The 25,214-nt window shown below is 43.8% G+C and overlaps 1 protein-coding gene across 1 annotated transcript; it reads left to right on the top strand.

Annotated features, from left to right (window-relative positions):
* The first annotated feature begins 4,104 nt into the window (after positions 1-4,104).
* Positions 4,105-5,291, top strand: LOC143958109 (olfactory receptor 1M1-like). Its single transcript, XM_077467560.1, has one exon. It carries the CDS (start codon positions 4,312-4,314, stop codon positions 5,227-5,229), a length of 918 nt encoding a protein of 305 aa, XP_077323686.1. The 5' UTR covers positions 4,105-4,311; the 3' UTR covers positions 5,230-5,291.
* The last annotated feature ends 19,923 nt before the right edge of the window (positions 5,292-25,214 follow it).

Here is a 25,214-nt window from a genome sequence, read left to right as displayed (position 1 = left end):
TGAGAGGAGCATGCCTGTTTGTTTAGGGCTCCCGGCCCAGTTTGTTTGGAAAATTGAAACTATATCTATGGCCCTCCTGATCTGGTCGGGGCCTTGCCTTCCCGGGATGAACCCCACTTGATCTTTATGTATATATTTATTAATGAAGGAAGCAAAATGGTTTGCCAGAATTTTGGTGAGAATTTTAAAGTCGCTATTGATAAGGGAGATGGGTCTGTAGTTGCTAACCTCTTCTGGGTTTTTGTCCAATTTAGGAATGACTGCAATATAGGCTGTGTTAAGGGGAGGATCAAGTGGGGTTCCCGGCATCTTTGTGTTAAGGAATTTTGTCAAGTGGGGGGTCAGGGTATTCATAAATGTCTTGTAGTAGGGGGGTTATCCTGATCCTGATTTAAGGGCTTTGATTACTTCCTGAACCTCTCCTTCAGAGAAGGGGGCTTCCAGTATTTCTGCGGAGAGAGATGGGATGGGGAGGCTGTCTAGATACTGTCTAGATACTCGGAGATGAGAGCGTTATCTTTGGCTTTGAGGGGACCATATAGGTTGGAATAAAAGTCATGGAAGACCTTGAGGAATTTTGCGGGATTGGCTGTGGTGCCTTGGCCTGGGACTCTAATCTTTGGCATTACAAAAGACTGGAATATGGGGGTTAGTTTCGAAGCCAGCATGGAACCCAATCTGTCCCCTTGGGTATAAAATTAGTTTTTACTCCAGCGGACTTGTTTTTCAGCTTTAACCGTGAGCACTAGGTTGAGCTCCAGCCAAGCCCTATCAAGTTGAGCAAGTAACACGGGAGAGGGGTGCAGTTTGTGTTGGGTACGTACTGAGGTGTACTACTTGTCTAATGTCTTAATGTCGGCTGCCCTTTCTCATTTTATTGGAGTGGTCATCCTGATGATTTTCCCTCAGATGTACATCTTGTGGGCTGTCCACAAAGACTCTGCGGTTGTACCCTCAGCTTCATTAAGAGTGAATTACTCCTTCAGGGATTTTTCTAGCATGGTGACTCTCACTGGGTCTGAGAGAAGAGATTCGTTCAATCTTCAGTGTCCTTGACCTGGTCTCGAATGTTGCAGGGGTAGTGTCAGGGTAACTAAAGAGTTGTCTGACAAGATTGTGTCTTTGATTTGTGAATTAGTGATGAGAGGGATAGTGTGGGTCTGGACTAGAATGTGATCAATCCTGGCGTATAAATTGTGAGGACTGGAGAAGTAAGAGAAGGCTCTTTTAATGCTCTCCAGACGTCAGCCATGCCACGGGCATGAATGAGTTTGGCAATCTTGAGGCTCTCTCTGGTAGGGCGGGTCAATTGGGAGGCGGGAGGTCTAGATGTATCTAGACCCTGATCGAATGCTGCATTGGAGTCCCCCCCGGAAATGACTGTACCCTCCAGGATGGGGCAGAGGGAATCAAATAGGTGCTTAAAAAAGCAGCTTGACTCTCGTTAGGGGCGTAGTAAGAGATGAGAGAGTAAAGATGACCCTCAATCGTTCCTTTAAGTAGGATAAATCTACCCTCTGGGTCTTTTGTGTCTGAGATACAGTTAACGTTACAGGATTTTGCAAAAATAATGGCCACCCCCTTAGTTTTATTTTTTGCGCTTGCTAGAAACAAATTAGGGAAGTGATAGTGGAGGAATCTGGGACTATACTGAATGGGAAAATTAGTTTCTTGATGCATGACAATGGCTAGCTCTGAGGATTTAAAATGGTTAAAGAGCTTTTTTCTCCTTTTGAATGGGGAATTCATGCCCTGGACATTGTGAGTAGCTATCTTTAAAGCATTTCGTGTGTGGTCAGCCATGGAAACATAGATGAGGGGCGCAAACAAGCCCACTGCTACTTACATCTGGGAGTCTGTTCCAGCATGTGGGAGTGAATGGGAATTCTGGTCTGCTCCAATTAGGTCTCTCAAGTCATGTAGGCCAGGCGAGTATCCAAACTGAAGAGCAGAGGAAGGTTAGTTAAAGCTCCAAATAAGAAGGAAAAGAGAGAAGGAACAGGAAGGGGGATAGAGGAGGAGGGAGTTTTCTCCCCCTGGGTGTGTAGGAACCTCGGGAGGAGAAAAGGAACATAGAGGACATCTCACACCTAGAAGTGAGAGAGTTTTCAAGAACAAAAAGCTCCATGCCAAACAAGGCCTGGAGGTCTTATCCTCCAGAAACCGTCGGGAGTCTAAGGGATAGGAGGAGGTGCATGTGAGCCACCCCAGACCAGGGCGCCCAGGAATGGAAAAAATATAAAAACAAAAGTTAACTTTTGAGAGACTCTATTGCATGGGGTCGAGGCGATCAGGTCAAAGTCAACAATTCTGTAAATACAGGTTGGAAACAAATGTAGTCATAAGGGGGGTTCAAATAACCCTAAGATCCCTGCTCGTCACATCTCCCTCCTGCCCATCCCACCAAGAGTCACTGAGTAGATCAGGACGGTTTTTCCTTTACTTTCGGAGTTGAAAGAGGGTCTCTGGAAGTCTGGTCACTGAAAGCAACTGGAAGAATGCAAACTGCAACATAACTGGTAATGAGGCACCGGAAGTGCACCAGGATAACAGATCCTGGGGTAGGGGAGAAAGTCAAGCTTGGCAGACAGAAGATCAGTTAATCTCTGTGGTCTGTCTCCAAATAGGATATCAACTCTGCTTCAGGCTGGAATTCATGGAGGGCCATTATGGGATGATCTGCAAGCCTTGGGCTTATTCCAAAGGGGATTCAGAGGGCTCACTGGTGGAGGGCATTTGTTTGAGCCCATGGAGGGTGAAGAAGTTTCCATGTCCATCTCCTGGGAGATTATCTTCAGGCTGAGGAGAAGTTTTTCACCCGTAGTTGGAGAAGGAGAGGTTTTGGCCTTTAAATGTAAATTTCACTGCGAACGGAAAAGCCCATCTGTATTTAATCTCTCCTGTGAGAGTGTGTAGAAGTGGTTTCAGGGTACTTCTGCTTTGGATAGTAGAAGGTGTAAGGCCAGCAAAAATCTGCACATGGTGACCTTGGCATGTCACCTGGGGCAGGGCTCATGACTGCTTCATTATCACATCCTTGACTGTGTAATAGTGGGGTTTGGCAATGATGTCCCTGGGGGGGCCATCCTTCCTGGGGGGGCCAAGTGCTCTATGGACTCTATCCAGCTCCAGATGGGGGAACGGGATGTTCGGGATCAGCATTTTCATTAGGTCTTGTTTCACCACCGTGACATCCAGGATATATGGCAAACTTCTGATCCTGAAGTTGTACCTCCTGGACCTATTCTCTAAATCATCAATGTGGGATACAGCAGTATCCAATTGATCTTGAAGGGTTTGAATGAGATCAGAGTTTTAATGTGAGGTTGCAGCAGTCTGATCCAGCTTAGTTTCAATTGCCTCCATCCTGGAGCCTATGTTCTGGAGGTCTGCTTTAATTTCCACAGTGATTTTAGCTGCTGTGGAGGCTAGCCCCTTATCCAGGAGGGCAGACAAGTTGAGGTAGAGATCCTCTACATTAAAAGTACAACCTTGGGCAGGGGCGTCATGGTGGGGGAAGTCAGTGCAGGCAGACGTTGCAGGCCCTGAGGGGGGGAGAAAGCTTGATCCCCAAATGAGTGGTCAAGGAGGGACTCTGTGGAGGCCGGGGAGGGTATCATGTCCTGCTGGCTTTGTCCGTGAGGCCCTGGGGGGAAGTGTAGGAGGGCTGAGAAGGCCAGCTGCTGATTTTGTCTGAAAGCCGGGTTTGACAGGCAGGGGGTACTCTCTGTTGGTGCTGGGGTCTGAACGCCTCGGAATCATGGGTTAATTGCGGCTTGGGTGGGTGGCTGTGGGTGCCGTTGGTCTGAGGTCGCATTCAATTTCACTTGAGTCGTAATTGTATATGCCATATTATTTTTTTCTTTATTTGCTATTATTTTTTTTTTGTTTTTTTTGGGAGTTACCCTTTAAAGTGTTTTGTACTTGTCCAATAGCCTATAAAATGGAACTGAAGAAGAATGGAATTACAGAGTTTTAGTCAGAAATTATTTTATTACGTTTAATCGTATTTATTTAATAATAACTTTAAACTTTATTTTTATAAAAAGAAAGGCTCTCGGGTGACAAAGGTGTTTAAAATTACGTCTTAAGAGACAATTAACGAGACTCAAAGCTTTGTTTTCTTACAACACATCAGACTGTCCTGTGGGAATGTCAGGATTTTATATCTATATAAGCCAAGAACTGAATCAAATGTTTATATGGAAGTCTGAGCATGAGGTGCGGCACACATTTTTTTCCAATTAATTATTTCTCAGAATAATAATTTTCTTTCTGTGTTTTGTTGATACATTTACACAGTAAGTGAATATGAGAAATCTCACAAAGATTACCACTCTTATTCTTGTGGGTCTATCAAACCATCCACCGACCATGAATGGACTTTTTGTGCTCTTCTTTCTGATCTATCTGATGACTCTGATCATAAACCTCATTATATTTTTCTTGGTCCTCACTGACCACCATCTGCACAACCCAATGTATTTTTTTCTCAGCAATTTGGCTGTTCTGGACATGTCCTATTCATCAGTGAGTGGACCAAGGATGCTCTTTGACTTGGTCACCAAAACCGGATCAATATCCCTCCCTGCCTGTACAGCCCAAGTCTTTTTCTTTGGCTATTTTGCTGTCTCTGAGATTCTTTTGCTCTCGGCTATGTCCTATGACCGGTACATCGCCATCTGCCACCCCCTACATTACACACAAATTATGTCCTGGAGGATGTGCAGTCATTTAGCTGTTATAATTTGGGTCTTTGGGGTTATTTATTCCTTGGTTCATACACTTTGTTCGCTCAGGTTGTCCTTCTGTGGTCCAAATTCCATCCACAGCTTCTTCTGTGATCTTCCACACTTGTTTCAGATTTCATGTACTGACCCAACAATAAACATAGTGGTCGTTTTTGCATTGGGCGGCAGTGTTTCAATAACTGCCCTTCTTTTCACATTTCTTCCATATATTAGAATTATCAGTACAATTCTCCACATTCCTGGCAAAACCGGAAAGCTGAAAGCCTTCTCTACCTGCACATCGCACCTCTTGGTGGTCTTCATCTTCTATGGCTCCTCATTTTTTATTTACTTGGTTCCCACTTCCGCTAATATGTTTGGCATAAACAAGCTGTTTTCAGTCATAATGGCCCTCATTAACCCTTTGCTTAATCCCCTGATCTACAGCCTGAGGAATAACGACCTTAAGGCAGCATTCAAGAGGACAATAAATCACTGAATAAGAAGACCATCCAGAACTAGATTTAGATCTAGATCTTTTTCCCACAAATAGAGCTTTCCTTTGGTGGTATTTGATCACCTCTGCGTTTTTTTGTTTTTTTTTTGTTAAAAACAATTAAAAAGACATTTAAAAAGAATGTTTTAATATTTATTTATATCTTGTCATAAAATTTAGCAAACAGGTAATTTTTCTCCTTCATTGATGTACGCTGATGAGGCGGCACTGATGGGCACCGATAGGTGGCAGTGATGGGCACTGATGGGTGGCAATAATGGGCACTAATCGGCACTAGTTGGTTACACTGATAGGCAGCACTCCTAGGTGGCACTGATTGGCACCACTGGTGGGCATTGATAGGTGGCACTCATGGACATTGATAGGTGGCACTGGTGGGCACTGTGGGCACTGGCAGGTGTCAATGGCAGGTGGCACTGGCAGGAGGTACCGGTGGGCACAGATAAGGCAGAATTGCCTCTTCCTCTTCAGGACTGATGTCCCTTGCACATAATCTGGTAATCAGCTCTTTTTTTTTACCGATTACTGAGCTTTTGTTTACATCATGTGATCAGCTGTCATTGGCTGACTACGTGGTAAGGGGCCGGGACCGACCCCTTACTCGGATCTGTGAACACCCGAGTCTCAGTGACTCAGTGATCACAGCGCGCAGGGGGAGCGTGCAAATGGGAGGACGTCATATGACGGCCTCCCGGAAATTCAGGTCTGCGCTGTACCCGTCATTTGGCTATATCGCGGACGCCAAGTGGTTAATGTTGATAAATGTAAAGTTATGCACTTGGGGGCTAAGAATATACATCATACATACTAGGGGGAGTACAACTGGGGGGAGTCAATAGTGGAGAAGGATCCGGGTGTTTAGTAGATTATAAATTCAATATTAACATGCAATGCCAAGCTGCGGTTTCCAAAGTGAACAAAGTCCTTTACTGTGTAAGAGAGGTATGGACTCAAGAGAGAGAGATATCATCTGTACAAATCATTAGTAAGACCTCATCTGGAATATGCAGTTCAGTTTTGGGCTCCAGTTCTCAAAAAGGATATCGGGGAACTGGAGAAAGTGCAGAGAAGAGCAACCAAACTGATAAGAAGCATGGAGGAGCTCAGCTATGAGGAAGGATTAGAGAAACTAAATTTATTCTCTCTTGAGAAGAGGAGAATAAGGGGGATATGATCTCCATGTATAAATACATAAGGGGGGGATATGATCACCATGTATAAATACATAAGGGGGGGGATATGATCACCATGTATAAATACATAAGGGGGGATATGATCTCCATGCATAAATACATAAGGGGGGATATGATCTCCATATATAAGTACATAAGAGGGGATATGATCTCCATGTATAAATACATAAGGGGGGGATATGATCTCCATGTATAAATACATAAGGAGGGATATGATCTCCATATACAAATACATAGGGGGATAAGATCACCATGTATAAATACATACGTGGTCCGTATAGTGAACTTGGTGTTAAGTTATTCACTTTAAGGTCATCACTGTAAGGGTAGGGAGAGTCACCCTTTAAGTTTATACTCTTCTTATTACATTTAGACTCTGCTTGAACAGATATTTACTGAAGTTTAGTGAAACACCATGCTTTGCAAGTTACTTCTGAAGTCTGCAAGAAACAGGATGCATTTGTGGTCAGAGGTAGCTTTAGAATTTTATAGGAAGTAGGAAACATTCATAAGGTGGTTTAATGTAGACAATTTTAAAGGTCATGAAATATATTTTTATAAATATGTGTCTGGGGACCTTTTATCAAAAATTCCCCTAAAAATTCTGCTTAATGTATGACGCTCTAAATGTCAATCTTTCATGATTGGTTATGTCTTGAATGTCTTGTCTAATCCTGATTGGCTGACAATGCAATGTTTGAAGCACATAAAAGTAGTATACAGGAAATAAAGAACTCGTAGTCATGATAATCCTCAACTCGTGTGATTGTCTGATTTTACCCAATCGATTGAAAGGGCTTTCCAATGATCACTATAGTCTAGCTCGAGCTAAGGAGGGGCGCACCTTACAGAAATGGTACCAGAAGTGGGGTACCGCCATTAAACCGGGTAAGCTTTCTTTAAAATTACTTATAATAGGTCTTTTTGAAAAGCTTACCTTGTTGATGCTGTACCTTGAACACTTGATGTAGATGTAGAGATATTGTGGTTTTCAAGACAATGATATAATCACTGTCTCTGTCTTTGAAATAAGGTAGCTCGCTCAGTTAAGGAGTATGAAGTATTGAGATCCTCGCTAGGTTGGCCGGGATCAAGCATAAGATAAAGTATTGAAATCCTCGCTAGGTTGGCCGGGATTAAGCATAAGAATATAGACAAATAATTGAAAATGTAAGTTTCCAATTACAAAGGACTGGTCACTGGAAACCTCTAGAATTAATGTCAGGACATTGTCTTGTGGGTATTTGTTGGCAGGACGCTGCCCCGAGTGTTTAACCGGCTTTTTATTTGTATACATATAATCTCAAACCTATTTGGTTGCTAGTGTTGATGGTGGTTATTATCACAAGGTGGGAAAAGGGTCTTTTGTCTCGTAAAGGTGCACCACGGATACAAACATTAAGGTTTAATATACATAATAATTTTGTGTTTCGAGAAGGTTTAACTGTTCAAGGTGTTAGGAGTACCATTGAATTCAGAACAGGTGAACAATTTATAGTCTGTCCAAAAACATTAAGAGTGTGTTCTGCAACTGATGTATATAAATAGAAGTCATATTATAAGTTAAAGTATAAGAATTGAACATGGGAAATCAGCTGGGTAAGGGAGGTCCAGGAGGTAAGCTGGAACAGCCCACCCCATTTGATTTTGTGTCGGGAAATTATGGAAAACATTGTACTGAACCCTTTTGGGCAAACCTACTATCCAGAGCTCATATTCTTCAAGTTTCGGGTTTAACTACTGACGGCCCTTGTTGCCAAGAGGATTGGGAGGATTGGAAGGAGGTTACTAAAATTTGTGGGCAACACAAACAGTACAATTATCCACCATTTCCCCATGATAATGATTACATGATTGAATGTTACAAAATATGGTCAAAAGCTCTGAAAGAATATAAAAAGAGATTCCCTCAGACTATATACAAAGGTTCAAGACTTCCCTCAATCCCGTCCGCTCCTATTGCAAACCCTTATGGGCAAGTAAGAAAAATTGTAACTAATCATGAGCCATTCACACCCCCACCACCTTATGCCATGGTTAAAACGGATATAGAATCTCCTAAAACTAAAACAATACTTAAAAATCAAAACTTTACCCCTCCGATGAATTAACTATAGGAGCTTTAGTAGCCATAGCAGAACAAAAGGGAGAGAATTGGTTGAGACGGGAGGAGGATACCAGAAAGTCATTAGAATTCAACAGAACAATGCATAGGCAACAGAGGGAACTCGAGGAGGAGGAAGAAAGGCAAAGGTTATTAGAAGAGAAAAATTTAAAAAGACAACATAAAAGAAAGGAAATAGAAGAGGAAAATAAGAAAGTTTTGAGTCAAATAACAGAAGAAGGACAAATGAAGACTCGTTTTCTTTTCAAATATTTTATTGAATATAATGCAATAAAAAGAGTCATACAATAGATTTATAGTTAAGTAGAATGTATAAAAGTGTGAAATGAGGCTTCTCAGTATATTAACAGGAGGTGAATACTATAATAGCAGTCATGTAATTTGGGATATATTAGTTTAACACATTTTAGCTAAAGATAAACATGTATAAAGTTTAATAACTGGATTAGATACATAGGAAAAATTGTAGTTTCAAAGTTTAGGGTTGGAGGAGATTTGGTATAATATAGGGTAAAAGAAAGGTTGTTACCAGCAAGGTATAGAGAGGTAAGTAGATAATTCAGGGCCAAGATCCAACCATGTGGCTTGGTTATTCCCTGAATAAAAGATACTTAATTAAACCATCCCTAAAATCTCCTCTATAGTAATAACATTAGGAAATATATAACTCATTAATTTAGCTTGTACATCTATATATATAGTAAAAGGAGAGGGTGTGGGGAAAGCAAGGGTGGGGGAAGCATATATAAGGGTTGTGGTGAAGACTCGTTTTCAGACGAAAACGGCTCAAGGGATTCAGGGACATAGTTCTAGATGTCGTTCTCGTTCTCCTATTCGGTCAGAGAGCGAGGAAGAAGGAATAGAGGACTCACAAGATGATGACCTCTCTTTAAAAAATGAGTCACCTTAAAATGCCTCTCCAAAAGTCTGTAAATGAAACAGAATTAGTGTCAAGAGATGTAACAGCCCTTAAATTTCCCCTCATTACTATGGGTACTACCCAAGTACAAATTCCCTTGCCCCTAGGCACGGTCAAGGAAATTAAGGAAACATGTCCTAAACCTAAAAAAGATCCCAAATCAGCTGTAAGCTTTCTTAAAAGATACTGTCAAGGGGCAAGGATGTCTTGAGAGGATCTGGAAGTTATTATAACTGCTGTAGATCCTGAAACCACTGCAGAACTGAAAGTCACAGACTGGGTACGGGAATGTAAGTTATATGAAGATGAGGAGGATTGGACTGGCTTCTGGAACAAACTCCTAGCCGCCTGGGGAAAAGCATATAAACCAGAAATGCCCATAAATGATTTGCTTGCATGTAAACAACAAAGAGGGGAAGATTTTTATTCCTTTGTGCCACGGTTGTTTAAAATGTACACATCCTGTGAAATTGATAGCCCACAATTGTTTGTCAGTACTGCCATGAATAATGGAGACCCTAAAGTCACACAAATTATACAATTTGTTAATTCTGATTGAGCTACACAGAGTCCTAAAGATTTTATGGAGGACGTTAAAAAACGAGCAACCTCCGGGGTTTTTCATACAAAAGGGGGATTATTCACGCAAACCACACCTGAAATCTCCCCTGGTATTTCTGCCATGTTTCCTGCTCTGAATGACCGACCACGAGGGTCATAGCCTCAGCCCTATGACAATCAAAGGTGTTTTAACTGTGGGGATCCTTCCCACTGGAAATCTGATTGTCCTCAAAGGAAGGGCTATAGACCACGGCGAGGTGGTCCAAGGAGAGCTGATTTCAGAGGCAGATATCAGGGAAGAGGTCAACAACACCAACAGGGATATCCGCAAGAACTGAAACCTCCTCACATACAAAGTGAAAGTAGAACTCCCGATCGCCCTCCAAATCAATCTTATCCAAATCAACCAACTAACAGGCAGCCCATAGAGCCAAGAAATTCAGTGGATCTAATTCAAATGGACTAGCCGGGGTACAGGGATAATAATCCCCGTAACCCCTTCCACCCTAGACCATAGGGACGCCCGGAGCATGTTCCCTCCTTGGTAATGCACTTTTTCTCTTCTCATTGGAAAACACTTCCACAAGTAGTTCTAAAAGTTGAAGGACATATGGTGACCTTCCTAATCGATTCAGGAGTTTCTAGTAGTAGTTTAAATGACCCCAAGTTTATCAATGAGAATTGTACCGAGGGTTGCTCTGTGGGAATAAATGGGACTGATGTTACACACAAAATCACTGCACCTCTAGAGGTGACAGATCTAGAAGATAAATTATTGACCAAACAAACCTTTGCTATCTTGACCGAATGTCCCTTGTGTCTGATGGGGAGAGATCTTATGTCATCTTTAGGACTGACCATCAAATTTGACTTACAAGGGGGTATAACGACTAAAGCAGTTAACTGTCACTTAACTATGCCTAGGCGAAGGGACCTGACATTTTACTTCATGTCCATACCAGCCCCCCTGGAAACTCACCCAATTTGGGCGAAGTCCAAGACAGATGTAGGACATATCAAATGCACTCCATATGTCCCTACTTTCAAACCTAACATTACACCCTTCTTTCAAAAACAATACACACTAAAAACTACAGGGTATACAGCCACAAATTGAAGAGTATTTACAAAGGGGAATTCTTAAACCCATCATTAGTCCCTGGAATACCCCCATAAATCCTGTCAGAAAGGCCAGTGGGGAGTGGAGGATGGTGCAGGACCTACGGGGATTAAACAAATAGTTTCAGACATTACCGGGATCTTAAAAATTTCTGCCACATCCACCACTTACACGGTACTAGACTTATCCAATGCTTTCTTTAGCATTGATGTACATGAGGATTTTCAGAAAATCATCCCTTTTACCTGGGGCCCCTGGCCAACAGCTGACCTGGACACGTCGTCTCCCTCAGGGATGTGTGGACAGTCCAGCAGCCTTTTCAATGGTTTTGAAAGTCACCTTGGATGGGTACCACCTCAGGGATCGGTCCTACTACAGTATGTAGATGACCTACTGTTGTGTAGTGAGAGCGGGACACAGTGCTCAGCGGACTTTGAAAAGCCTGATGAATCACCTGTTTCTCAAGGGCCACTTGGCGTCTCGGAAAAAGATCCAGTGGTGCAGGGACAAGGTGGAATACCTAGGATGTATTATCTCAGACGGGACACGACAGGTGTCCCCTGAACGAGTCAAAACCCTGACCTGTCTCGGTCCTCCGAAGGATAAGGCAGCGCTCCTTTCCTTCCTCGGCTCTATCAACTACTGTAGGCAATGGATCCCAGACTGTTCTTTTTATGACTCAGTCCTACGCCCTGCCACTGCATTGACTGCCCCAAAACAGGTCACATATACTGAGGAAATGACACAAGCTTTTAACTCTTTGTTACAGTCCTTGGCCAGTACCCCAGCACTGGGCTTGCCAGATTACAGAAAATCCTTCATACTATACTGCGTAGTCAGGGACCCTGCATTTGCTGCGGTTCTAGCAAATGCACGGTACTCACTACCGCCCCATGGCCTACCTTTCAAAAAAACTACCAATTCAAGTCCAGGGCATGCCTGCTTGTTTGCAAGCTGTGGCTGCTTGTGCTATGACCGTAAAGGAAGCATCAAAAATTACTCTTGGCACTGACACCACTCTGTATACCACACACACAGTAGTGCATCTTCTACAAAACATGTCAACTCAACACATGACAGCTCAGAGATCCAGTGGTTATGAGATTGTGTTATTAAACACACACGGACTCACAGTCAAATCATGGTCTGAAACTACCCCAGCAGTTAGATTGTTACACTCCTTACTTAGACTGCCCATCGCAATCACTCCCACCCATGACTGTTCTAAAGAATTGACTAATACAACTTCACCAAGACCGGACCTCACTGACACTCCCAACCCTGAATTTCTAGACATTTTTGTTGACGGAAGTTGTTACAGACCATCAGATAGTACATACAGAACAGGGTATGTAGTAGTTACTTTGCCTGACGTGATTATTGAAGTGAAACCACTGACAGCAAGTTCAGCACAGCAAGCTGAACTCCATGCCTTAACTAGGGCATGTCAGTTATTTCAGGGACAGAAAGTGAACATTTACACTGACAGCAAATATGCTTTGAACGTGGCCCATGATTATGGAATGATCTGGACTAATCTGGGGTTCAAAAGCGCAGACAACAAACAAATTGCCAACCAAAAATGGGTGGAAAACTTCCTGCAAGCACTCCATTTACCATCCAAGGTTAATATTATAAAAGTGAAAGGCCACTCTTATGACAAAACAGAAACTACTAAAGGTATTAAATTTTGTACTATTTTATTATATATTTTCTGAGTTTTATGTATTGAATTAAGTACCGGTATAGTCCAACATGCTTTTGGTATGATTGAATTTGGAATTGGTATAGGGAGCTCTTTATCACATCTCCCCTACCTTCACAATTTTCAATCTACCTCCTTTGCCCTTGAATTATTACTGGATGATGGTACTTTCTATATGAATAGTTATTATATGGGAGGCTATACTTCATTATTTTTTGGCCAGATTTCTTATCTCCTGATTTTCCCTCCACAGCTTCTCTTGTACAAAGAAAAGCACAACCCGAAGACATAGATTGCTGGGTTCATGCAGGTTTGACACGTAATCCGGATGGATTGTGGTCAAACAAGGAGGGAATCATAGGGATCCCAGAGGCTGCTGCTCCCTTGATCCTGTCATACCTTCATGGTCCTGGACACATAGGCAAAAAGCCCCTTTTATAACTGTATAACCAAAGCTTTTGCACACAGAAAGCACATTCTCTGGTCAGTCAGCTAGTGGACTCATGTCTCACCTGTGCACAAAACAATGTTCAAGGTCCAAAATATGGTTTACATGGACATCTCCCACCCCCTTTGGGTCCCCTGCAAGATATACAGATAGATTTCACACATATGCCAAAACAAAAGGGAAACATCAAATATCTTTGCGTGATGGTGGACAAATTTTGTTCCTGGCCGGAAGTCGTCCCTGTGACGGGAGAAACTGCAGGGATAGCCACCAGGTGCATAATCAATCATTGGATCAGTAGGTTTGGTTTATCTGCTACCATATACTCTGACCAAGGGCCCGCTTTCACAGGCAAAACTCACCCGAGAGTTAGTGAAAGTTCTGGGGATACAATGGAAGCTTCACATTCCATACCATCCCCAGAGTACAGGAGTAGTGGAAAGGATGAAAAGGAACAATAAGGACAAGCTAAAGAAGGCCACACAGGGTACTATGAAGAACTGGCTTCATTTCTTGCCAGGGGTACTCTTCCAGATAAGGACCACCCCTCATGCCAGGACAGGTCTCTCTCCCTTTGAAATCCTAATGGGTAGGCCAGCACAAAAAGCCCCTAAAATAGGTGAGGAGTCTTATATTCCTTACAGGAAGAGCACGTGAAACATTTGGTAAGTAGCCTTACTGAAAACTATGATAAGGTTGCTGTCACTTTCCCTCCTCTTTCCACAGAGCCCAGGCACCCCTTCATACCAGGAGACAAAGTGTTGATCAAACAACTTGCAGTCCGCAAGCAACCAGGTCCTGTCTTCCAAGGTCCATTTGAAGTCCTCAAGGTCTCCAGGACAGCGATTCTGACCGAGCAAAGCCCGCAATGGATCCACGCATCAAGGATAAAGAAAGTGCCACAGCAGCAAGAACCAGAGATGGACCCAAAGCCAGGACCAAACGGATCCAAAGAGACACTGACCCAACCACTCCCTGCCCCTCTCCCCTCCAGCCCCACAGACCCCCTTTGTCCCACAGCCAAGCTGCCTTCTTTCTAGGGTCCCCCAAGCCCCAATTCACAAAGCCCAGAAGGTGCAATGTTAAAATTATTCTTATTTTGTCAATTGCATTAACCATGAAGGTATTCTTATTAACTGTTTTTGGGTGCTGGCTTACATCTTCATGCGGAATGAGTAGGAATAACAGTATAGGGGTCAGGGGTAAAGCAACATTTACAGGAATGAGTTATAATTATCCCTGCTGTATACAGACAGGAGATATAATGTCAAAAGCACAAGTTGCAGCAATTACTGAGTATCACATCCAGAGGAGGGATGGGACATGTAATATAGTAGCAATCATATTGTTAGCAAAATATAAAGAGACACAATGATGAAAGGGCAAAATTACAGGACCGAATGAGACGTCTGGGAGACTCCTGGAATCCATTCTCTGGAGTGGGAGGTTGGTTTGGTTCCTTCTGGGATAGTATCATGAATTTCTTTAAGAAAGTAGGAATGTGTCATCCACAAATATGACCCCTCAGTGTCGCCACGCTGCTGGCGATGTGGGCTAGACATTGGGTCACTATTTCATATTTTCTGGCAATGCCCCCTGATACGTCCCTTTTGGATATCGGTGGGGTCTCTGGTGGCGGAGGTGACGGGGGTGTCCCTCCCCATTGATCCCTTACACTGTCTGTTGGGTCTCCCTGTTTCTGGCCTACCTAAAATTACAAATAGGTTGATTTCCTATATTCTATTGGCAGCTAAGAGGCTTATCCCGCTGTGCTGGCTGTCGGGTGGAACGCCTCCCATGGCCTAGACTTCTTCAATTGGTGTCCGATATTCGGAGAATGGAATACCTGACAGCCTCGGTGCATGACTTGATCCCCCAATTTGATAAGGTATGGGGGCCCTGGGATCGGTCGAGTTATGGGGCTCTCTTACCTGTACTTCCTTTATGATCATAACTACCCCTTTCTGTCATTTATTCTCACCCCCCCCTCATATTTACCTCTTCTTTATGTATCAATCCTGGTAAACTACCCCCCCACCTCCCCTCCCCTGAGACTTACCATGATGACCCTGTAAATGTTATGTTTCTATGCCTCCGTTTGGCCTACGGCCTTTTGTCAAACAACATTTTGGTTTTAGTAAACTGTTTATTGATCATTCTACATGATTTGGTTATGCAGTTCACCCTTGTGCCTGCATATATGGACGCTATTCTCTGTCTTTTGTAGCCACTGTTTGTGCTATGTTCTATTTTCATTCCTGTCTATTGATTACTTTAATGCTCGAATACTTTGTATTTGATTTGAAAACTAATAAAAAATACAATAAAAAAAAAAAAAAGAAAGTACCGTATATACTCGAGTATAGGTCGATCCGAATATAAGCCGAGGCCCCTAATTTACCACAAAAAAACTGGGAAAACGTATTGACTCGTGTATAAGCCGAGGGTGAGACATGCAGCAGCTACTGTTACAGCTTAAAAGAGTGGAAAAGAGGGTCAACAATGCCCATTTGCAACTGCATACCTCCCTGTGTCCATCCCTGTGTCCCGTCCATGCCTGTGTCCCGTCCATGCCTGTGTCCCGTCCATGCCTGTGTCCCATCCATGTGTAAAATGGACCCTCGCGCCACTATGTGCTAGACGTGAAATAAATCTACGTGCATAACAAAGTATAATGTAACAATCTGTGGAATAACAAAAGTGCAAGTGCTACTAAATGAAACAGAAAATGCAGCGGGACAAAATAGTAAACACAAACTATCACTTGAATAATTAAAAAAGAGTCCTGCGCAAATAATGCCACAAAAAATAAATAATGTATAAAAATGTGAAGAAAACAAGAGTCAATGTAAATATTTCAAAAATAAACACACCAATAGTGTAAGTGTGTAGTGAAAAAGCACTGGAGAAAGAACAGGACCAAATGTTCCAAAAGATCAGGCTCCCAGAACTCTCACCTCAGAGATGGAATAATAAGGCAAAAGAAAGTAATTCCAATGAACTTCTCCTTCACTTCTCTGTGTCCCATCCATGCTTGTGTCCCGTCCATGCCTGTGTCCCGTCCATGCCTGTGTCCCGTCCATGCCTGTGTCCCATCCATGCTTGTGTCCCGTCCATGCCTGTGTCCCGTCCATGCCTGTGTCCCGTCCATGCCTGTGTCCCATCCATGCTTGTGTCCCGTCCATGCCTGTGTCCCGTCCATCCCTGTGTCCCGTCCATGCCTGTGTCCCATCCATGCTTGTGTCCCGTCCATGCCTGTGTCCCGTCCATCCCTGTGTCCATCGCAGCCTACCTGTCTCTTTGCCTTCTGCAGCCTCTGTGTGCCATGCCGCACCTCTCCTCCTCGTCTGACAGACGGCGGCCATTCCACTGTTCAAAAGCCGCGCCTCTCTGTCTGTGATAGGCGGAACACTCAATTTCCCAGCAGTCAGTGTTCCGCCTATCACAGACATCCTCTCATCCTCGTCCATAGTATGAGAATGAGCGGATGTCCGTGATAGGCGGACCACTGACTGCTGGGAAATTGAGTGTTCCGCCTATCACAGACAGGGAGGCGCGGCTTTTGAATAGTGGAATGGTCGCCGTCTGCCTACCTGATCTGCGTGACTCAAGTATAAGCCGAGGGGAGCACTTTCAGCCTAAAAAATGGGGCTGAAAATCTCGGCTTATACTCGAGTATATACGGTAGGAATGATCCTCATCATCATACTTATCCTGGGAATTGCAATTTATGCCACCATTAAGATTGTATTTTGTTTAAATGGGTAGAATTACCAAAATCAAACCTTCCACTTCAGACCCAGACACAGCCATGGCCATGTTCTACTCAGAACATAGGTGGTACTGAGAATGATCAAGAAAGGACTTCGTCCTTCGTGATCAGAGGAGGGATTGTAAGGGTAGGGAGAGTCACCCTTTAAGTTTATACTCTTCTTATTACATTTAGACTCTGCTTGAACAGGTATTTACTGAAGTTTAGTGAAACACCATGCTTTGCAAGTTACTTCTGAAGTCTGCAAGAAACAGGATGCATTTGTGGTCAGAGGTAGCTTTAGAATTTTATAGGAAGTAGGAAACATTCATAAGGTGGTTTAACCACTTACAGACCGGACCATTTTTCTGGTCAAAGACCAGACCACTTTTTGCGATTCAGCACTGCGTCGCTTTAACTGACAATTGCGCGGTCGTGCGGCGTGGCTCCCAAACAAAATTGACGTCCTTTTTTTCCCACAAATAGAGCTTTCTTTTGGTGGTATTTGATCTCCTCTGCGGTTTTTAATTTTTGCGCTATAAACAAAAATATAGTGACAATTTTGAAAAAAAACGCATTATTTTTTACTTTTTGTTATAATAAATATCCCCCAAAATATATAAAAAAAACATTTTTTTCCCTCGGTTTAGGCCGATACGTATTCTTCTACATATTTTTGGTAAAAAAAAACGCAATAAGCGATTATTGATTGGTTTGCGCAAAAGTTATAGCGTTTACAAAATAGGGATAGTTTTATAGCATTTTTATTAATAATTTTTTATTATTTTTTTTTTTACTAGTAATGGCGGCGATCAGCGATTTTTATTGTGACTGCGACATTGTGGGGGACCCATCGGACATTTTTGACACATTTTTGGGACCATTGTCATTTATACAGTAATCACTGCTATATAAATGCAGTGATTCCTGTGTAAATGACACTGGCAGTGAAGGAGTTAACCAGTGGGGTGGCAGTGTAGGGGTTAAGTGTTCCTAGGGGTATGTTACTAACTGTGGGGGGGTTGGGCTTTCATTTAGTGAACACTGATCTCTGCTCCAATCACATGGAGCAGAGATCAGTGTCACTAGTTGCTAGGCAGAATGGAGAAATGCTGTTTACACGGCATTTCCTCCATTCAGCCGTCCCGTGAGACGATCGTGGGGATGCCCGCGGCGATCGAGTCCGCGGGTCCCGCGAACAAACTCACGGGGGTCCCGACCAGCGCGGGAGCGCGCCGCCGACAGCGCGCTCCCGCTGGCAGGGCGGCATTGAAGATTGGACGTACCTGTACACCAATATGCCTGCCCGTGCCATTCTGTCGACGTACATCGGCGTGCGCTGGTCAGGAAGTGGTTAATGTAGACAATTTTAAAGGTCATGAAATATATTTTTATAAATATGTGTCTGGGGACCTTTTATCAAAAATTCCCCTAAATATTCTGCTTAATGTATGATGCTCTAAATGTCAATGTTTCATGATTGGTTATGTCTTGAATGTCTTGTCTAATCCTGATTGGCTGACAATGCAATGTTTGAAGCACATAAAAGTAGTATATAGGAAATAAAGAACTCGTAGTCATGATAATCCTCAACTCGTGTGATTGTCTGATTTTACCCAATCGATTGAGAGGGCTTTCCAGTGATCACTAAAGTCCAGCTCAAGCTAAGGAGGGGCGCACCTTACAATCACAAAATACGGAAAGGTTTCTTCGCAGTAAGAGATGTGGAATAGACTCCCCAAGAGCTGGTTGTAAAAAAGTCCTTTCCTAAATGTACATAATATAACTGACATTTATAGGTAAAGTTGATCCAGGGAATTTCTGATAGCCTCTCGGGGGAACAGGAAGGATTTTTTTCCCCGGCTGTAGCAAATTGGATCATGCTTTGCTGTTTTTTTTTGCCTTCTTCTGGATCAGGGGTCACCAAACATTCTAAACAAGGAGCCAGCTTACTGTTCTTCAGACTTCAGGAGTCGGTTGGAGAAATTAAGGTCTCAACATCAGTGGGAAAAAATAAGGTCCCATTGTTTGTTTCAGTGAGCGGAATTGGGCCCCATTATTTGGGAGGAATTGTGCCCCATCATTGATGTCATTGGGCCCCATTGTTGGTGTCAGTGGGAGGAATTGTGTCTCATTGTTGGTATTATTGGGAGGAATTGGGCCACTTCATTGGTGTCAGTGGGGAGAATTATGCCCCATTGTTGGTGTCAATGGATGAAATAATGCCCCAAGGGCCCTATAAAAGCAAGCAAAGGGCCACATCTGGCCCCCGGGCCGCAGTTTGGAACTACTGCTCTACATTAACTGTGGGATACGATTGTGTATATAGGATTGTATGATTTTTTTTCCCTCCCTTTTATTGGTTGAACTAGATCAGGGGTAGGCAACCAGGGGCCCTCCAGCTGTTGTAGAACTACATTTCCCATGAGGAATTTCAAGGCTGGTGGTTACAATGGCTCCCAGAGGCATGATGGGACTTGTAGTTCTGCAACAGCTGGAGGGCCCCAGGTTGCCCCCCCTGAACTATTGCAGATTAAAGAGGGTAAAAGGTGGCCCGTCCATTAGAGGGGTGCCCAGGTTCCGCCCCCTCTCTCCATGCCACCCCCTATATGCAATGAATAGATTTAGGCATTGCAGGAATCTATCTATCTATCCATCTCATGCATCCAGCCCCTTTCAGGATGTTGGACGCAAAAATTACTGTGTTAAAAAGTACTGTGTAGAGCCAGAGGCTCAAATAGGCTTCAAATTAGGGTGTTCTCAGGTCGCAGAGGATGCATCCAGAGCCCACCCAGGTGTGTTGCAACAGTGAATGAATGTTCTCTGTTGCAACACTGATCCTCCTCCCAGCCAATCAGGAAGTGGGTCTGATACCTGTCACCTGATTGTCTGAAAGAACAGGCAATCCTATTGGACATATAGGAGGAGGGGAGGAGAAGGTGCTTGGATGCCTGATCCTCGAATGCCCGCTGCCTAGATGGGGTAAGTGCTGGTGGACCAACCGACAGACAGTGGGGGGAGGGGTTTGATTGTTTGCCACCCCCCCAAACAAAAAAACACCCACCGCCTCTGCCTTTTGTAAAGTAGACTCCCCAAGGTATTTTCTTAAAGGCATGTTGAGTCCATGGGAGATTTTATTTAATGCCACAAGTTTTTGGAAAATGACAAAAAATAATGTATTTTTAACACAAAGTTGTCACTGTAATGAGATGATTTCTCACACATGCCACAGATATATGTGGAATTACACCCCAAAATACATTCTGCTACTTCTCCCGATAATAAGAATTCCACATGTGCGAGAATTTTTTGGGAGCCTAGCCGTGTACAGGGGCCCAAAAACTAATGACCACCTTCAGTCTTTCAAAGAGCATAATTTCCTGATTTCACTTCCTGACCACCTACCACAGGTTCCGAAGACCCTGAAATGCCAGGATGGTACCAGAGGCTCTGCGGTCCTGTGCTTGAAATCTTGGTGGCTGCAGTTGTATAACTTTATGGAAATGTGGCGCTCGCAAATATTATCAAACATGTGTAACCAAGTGTAAATAAGTGCAGATTTGAATATACAAAGCAAAAAAAAAAAAGTGTAAATAAAGTCCAAATAAATGTGCCGAATGTTCTAATCCACAATGGGAAAAAAACATTTGAAGTGCAATGGACCACAGTCCGGAAATACGTCGCCATGTTTCGCCAACCTACAGGGCGTTATCAAGGACCTCTTTGATAAGGCTGGACTGGACTCTGTTTTGTCTGCCTTTGGATGGATATTATACTGAGCTAACATCATGCAGAGAGATGTCACTAATGGAGGATCTTTTGTGCTGAATTCCTTTTAACTAGTATGTAAGTGAACATATACCTTTGTGTGTTTATTAAACTTGATCTGTCCTGACCTGGTGGTGCTTTTTTCAGTTTGTTTTCACAAAACCAACTACTTGCATCCCCTCCCCAAAAAACTGTACACATTGCACCCCTTCCTGCACATAATGCCCTCTTCCCCCTTTAACCCTACACCCCTCCTTCCTGTATGACTCCCCTTCCTGTATACACTGCCCCCTTTAATTATACACTCCCCTTCCTGTATACACTGCCCCCTTTAATTATACACTCCCCTTCCTGTATACACTGCCCCCTTTAATTATACACTCCCCTTCCTGTATGCACTGCCCCCTTTAACTTTACAGCCCTTTTCTGAACACACTGCCCCCTTTTTAATTCTACACCCCCTTTAATCCTACACCCGCTTCCTATACACACTGCCCCCCTTTAACCCTACACTTCCTTTCCACACAAACTGCCCCCCTTCCTGCACACACTGTCCTGTATAGACTATACCCCCCTATGATGTGTATTGCCCCCTCATTGAACTGACCTGAGCTGCCTTGCCGGACAAGCGATCAGCGCAAGGTTGGAGTACCTGGTCTGTCAGTCACCGCTCAGACCCGCCACCCAGCTCAGTCCTTCCACAGTTCCACCTGACAACAGAGTTCTCCAACCTGCTCCAGTTCTCACACTGCAGGTGTGGTGGTGGGAGAGGGGCTCCTCCAGGTGCGGCACGTCCTCCAGCTGCCTCTCCACCCTGCGCCTGACAACTCCTTTTGTCTTGACTTGCAGCCTGTGTATGGTCCTCCATAGGGGACATTCCCTCTTCTCCTCCAGTACACTCCTGCAGATCGGCCACACCGACTTCTCCACCCCAAGCTCTACACTGGCTGGAGATGACAGGGGGTGATCGGGGCTGACTTCAGCTGCAGTGAACGTTGATCAGTGTGTGCAGGTGCACCGGTGTGTGTGGGGGAGGGAAGGCAGTTCTAGGGGTGACATCCACCAGAGATGAGGGGGTGACAGGAGGGGAATGTGGCACTGGCCAGGGTGCACCCTAAGCAGCTGTCTAGTTCATCTAGTAGTAACACCGGCCCTGGTGCTTGTGACCTCGCCAGATTGTGCAGCACTGGTGTCTAAAAGACCAGGATGTACTAGGCCAATGGTGCTTGCCAGATCACCAAAAAGTAGAACAGCACTAGTACCTGCGCCCAACTGCATATAAGCATAATTATATATTTCTAGCACTTCACCAACCTGGGGTCAGGTACTGTATGCCTGACCTGAGCAGGAACCTCTTCTCCATCGTCTGAGATACCTGTCAGGGTGCCGCTGCTTTATACAGGTTCATATTTTGCCATTGCCATGTATTCTGACAGTGAGGCATTTCCTTCACTCTCAGCTGACATACTCAGGATCCTGTAGGCTTCCTCACTAGTGTAACTTTTTGGGGACATTTTGGGCACCAATTATACAGGTACCTAGTGTGACTATTGGGAAAAAAAGCTGCTGGGCAACAACAGAGACCAGGAGTGATCTTGCTAACACTACAGTTTTGTGTACAATGTGTCAGAGGTGACTAGACATGGGCAGAACAAAGAAATGTGTTTCATTTTGTTTTGTTTTTCAATTCATTATTTACATAAATTAGTTTAATTTGTTTTTGGGATTAGTCTTGTTTATTCATATTCAAATTTGAATCGATTTGAAAAGTTTTCCAACCAATTTCAAATAGTTTTCAAATTTGAATAGTTTTTAGAATTCAAAAAGTTTTCCAATTTCTAAAGAGAATATAATAGAACAGAAAATAAAGGAATAGAATATAATAAAGCAAAACAGAACAAAATAGGATATCAAATAATAGAAGAGAATAGAATGGAATAGAAAAAACAGTAGATTATAACTTAGGGTCCTTAGGGAACACAGTCAAGTAATTGTAAGGATATGAGTGAGTGTGAAATACTAAAATTATTAGCCCAATGGGGTAATAGTGAGAAATATTAGTATATAACAACATACACTGTAAATATCACGATGCAAAAATAAATGCTCAAATTGGCAAAAAACAAAGAAATGAATAGTAATAGTGGCAAATAGTCTTTAAATTAGTGACTGTAAAGTGTCCAACACTGTGAGTGATAGAAGAAGGTTCAGTGGTCTATTTGTAAGACTCATGAACATAATGACCACTGAATTACATTTGCAGTGGGACATTGCTTTCCTTGAGCAATATCTGAAAGAAAAAATGGTCCCACGGGGTCTGCGTTGGGACGTCCATCCCCAACAGGGAGATGACAATTTCCTGGGTTTATATATTTGAATGATGCTGGTTTGTGCTTAGTTAATTTCCTGGTCGAAAGAAAACAGGCGAGACTGGCCGCCATTGACCTGGAAATGAAAGAATTAAAGGATAAAGTAGCAGCTTTTAGCAAAATACCTGCATATATTTCCCTTTCCACGAATTTAAAAACTTTGTTGGAGAAAGAAGAAAAAGATCAGAAAGTAAAGAAACAGAAAAAATACAATAGGGACATTACTGTCTATAAAACCAGTCTGGTGTTTAATTGGCAGAACAAGATGGCCCAAAATAATGATCAGGCTTTCCCCAATACACAAATGGAGGTCACAGACCCCACGTCCTTGGTACCAGATAGGAGATCTGAACAGACACTATCTTCGATACCTGAAAGGAGACCTAAACAGATACTGTCTTCTCCATACATGGATAGGCCAAGACCTAATAGGAATGTACACCTGCCTCCGGTCATTTCTTCCCCTCGGGATTTCCATCCAAAGAACTATCAACGGGAAACAAACTCTTCCTTTAGAGGACATTCGGGCAATATACAGAGAGGTGGTCATCCATTTAGAAATAAGGGTCGTGACTTTAATAGGAGGGTTGATAATCCTCCCAATCTATATAGAAAGGGGCCTTCATGGAGTGACCACCGGACACCTAATTTTAACGATAGAGCTAGAAATAGGGAAGCGGGCTATCAGCATAACATCCCGATGTACACACAAAATCGTTATGCGGTCCTCCATGAGGATGACCCCCGTAATGTCCACTATGACCAATCTTATGCCAACAGAGAGGACGATTATACACGGACCCCATATAATCATGAGACCCCCGGTCGGGCTCAGGCTTCGAGTTTTCCCGAACCCAGTTTCAAATACGTTCGAAGTCCAAAACCAAGAGATGCTGCATGTCATGGTTATGCAGTGATCTTCCTGTTTGCTTACCTTCCCCCATGTCTTCAGATTAAGAGGCCAGCCACTTCCACCTGGTGGTTTTTATAACCTCTCCTCTAAGCATGGCTCCACCCCAGGCCCTATCAGGGAACCTTATATTAACCTGTGCACTGCAAGCCAAGAGTGCTGATCAACCATTGTGTATTCCATTGTGTGTTTAGCTTCCTGTTACCTGCCGTGTGCTCTTCTGTTGTTCTGTTACCGACTTTGGCGTGTCTTTGACTATCCCTGTTTGCCTGTGATCCTGACCCTTTAGCGTGTCCCTGACTATTCCAGTCTGCTTGTGGCCCGACCTTGGCTTTGTCCCTCACCATCCCTATCTTCCTGTTGCCTACTGTGGGTGTGAGCTGGGGTTCCCTGGGGGTCACGACCTGGAGCCAGTTGCAGCCAAGTCCATCCTCACCACTCGAGGCTCTGGTGAACACCTGCTGGCTCTTAGACGCTGCGCCCCAGGGAATCTTACGCTCTAACCCTGGTGGGACCTGTCTCCCGCCCGCAGCAGTCAGCCGTAGGGTCCACAACCTTGCGGTGCACTCCTGATTGCTATGGTGTGCACCTGTCACCTCACCTCAAGGTGACCTGACAGTTTGATCAGCCATGGACCCGGCTGACGTGCCGCTTCCTGCAGATGATCCATTGCAGAGCTTAGTCCGCAGACTTGAGACCCAAGAATCACATCAGACCCAGGTGATTCGATTCCTTCAGGATTTGGCATCCCGTGTTGAACAGGTTCAGGCCTCATTAGGACCCCCGGTTCAACAACCTCAACCGCTATCTGCCGCTGCACCTATCACATCAGTCGCAGCTACACATTCATTACAACTACCAGCTCCGGCCCGTTTCTCTGGGGACTCCAAGGCTTGCAGGGGGTTCCTTAGCCAGTGCACAATTCATTTTGAACTTCAGGAGCAAGAGGGGGTAGGTCGCACTATGGAACCCTTAGCTCAATATAATGTGGTTCTGGTAAGAGCGGCCTCTATTAATTTCCACCCAACTTGGGTGGAACAGTAAAATGAAATAAGGGGAAAAAATAGATTTGGCGCTATACCATTTCTAACTCAAACT

This window comes from Lithobates pipiens, unplaced genomic scaffold, assembly GCF_037356315.1.
Source record: "Lithobates pipiens isolate NorthernLeopardFrog02 unplaced genomic scaffold, aLitPip1_a1.2 Scaffold_56, whole genome shotgun sequence".
Taxonomy (NCBI): domain Eukaryota; kingdom Metazoa; phylum Chordata; class Amphibia; order Anura; family Ranidae; genus Lithobates; species Lithobates pipiens.
This window is presented reverse-complemented; position numbering and strand designations above follow the sequence as displayed.

Excerpts from the sequence above, each read along its gene's own strand:
- LOC143958109 (XM_077467560.1), top strand. The coding sequence starts at position 4,312 with ATGAGAAATCTCACAAAGATTACCACTCTTATTCTTGTGGGTCTATCA.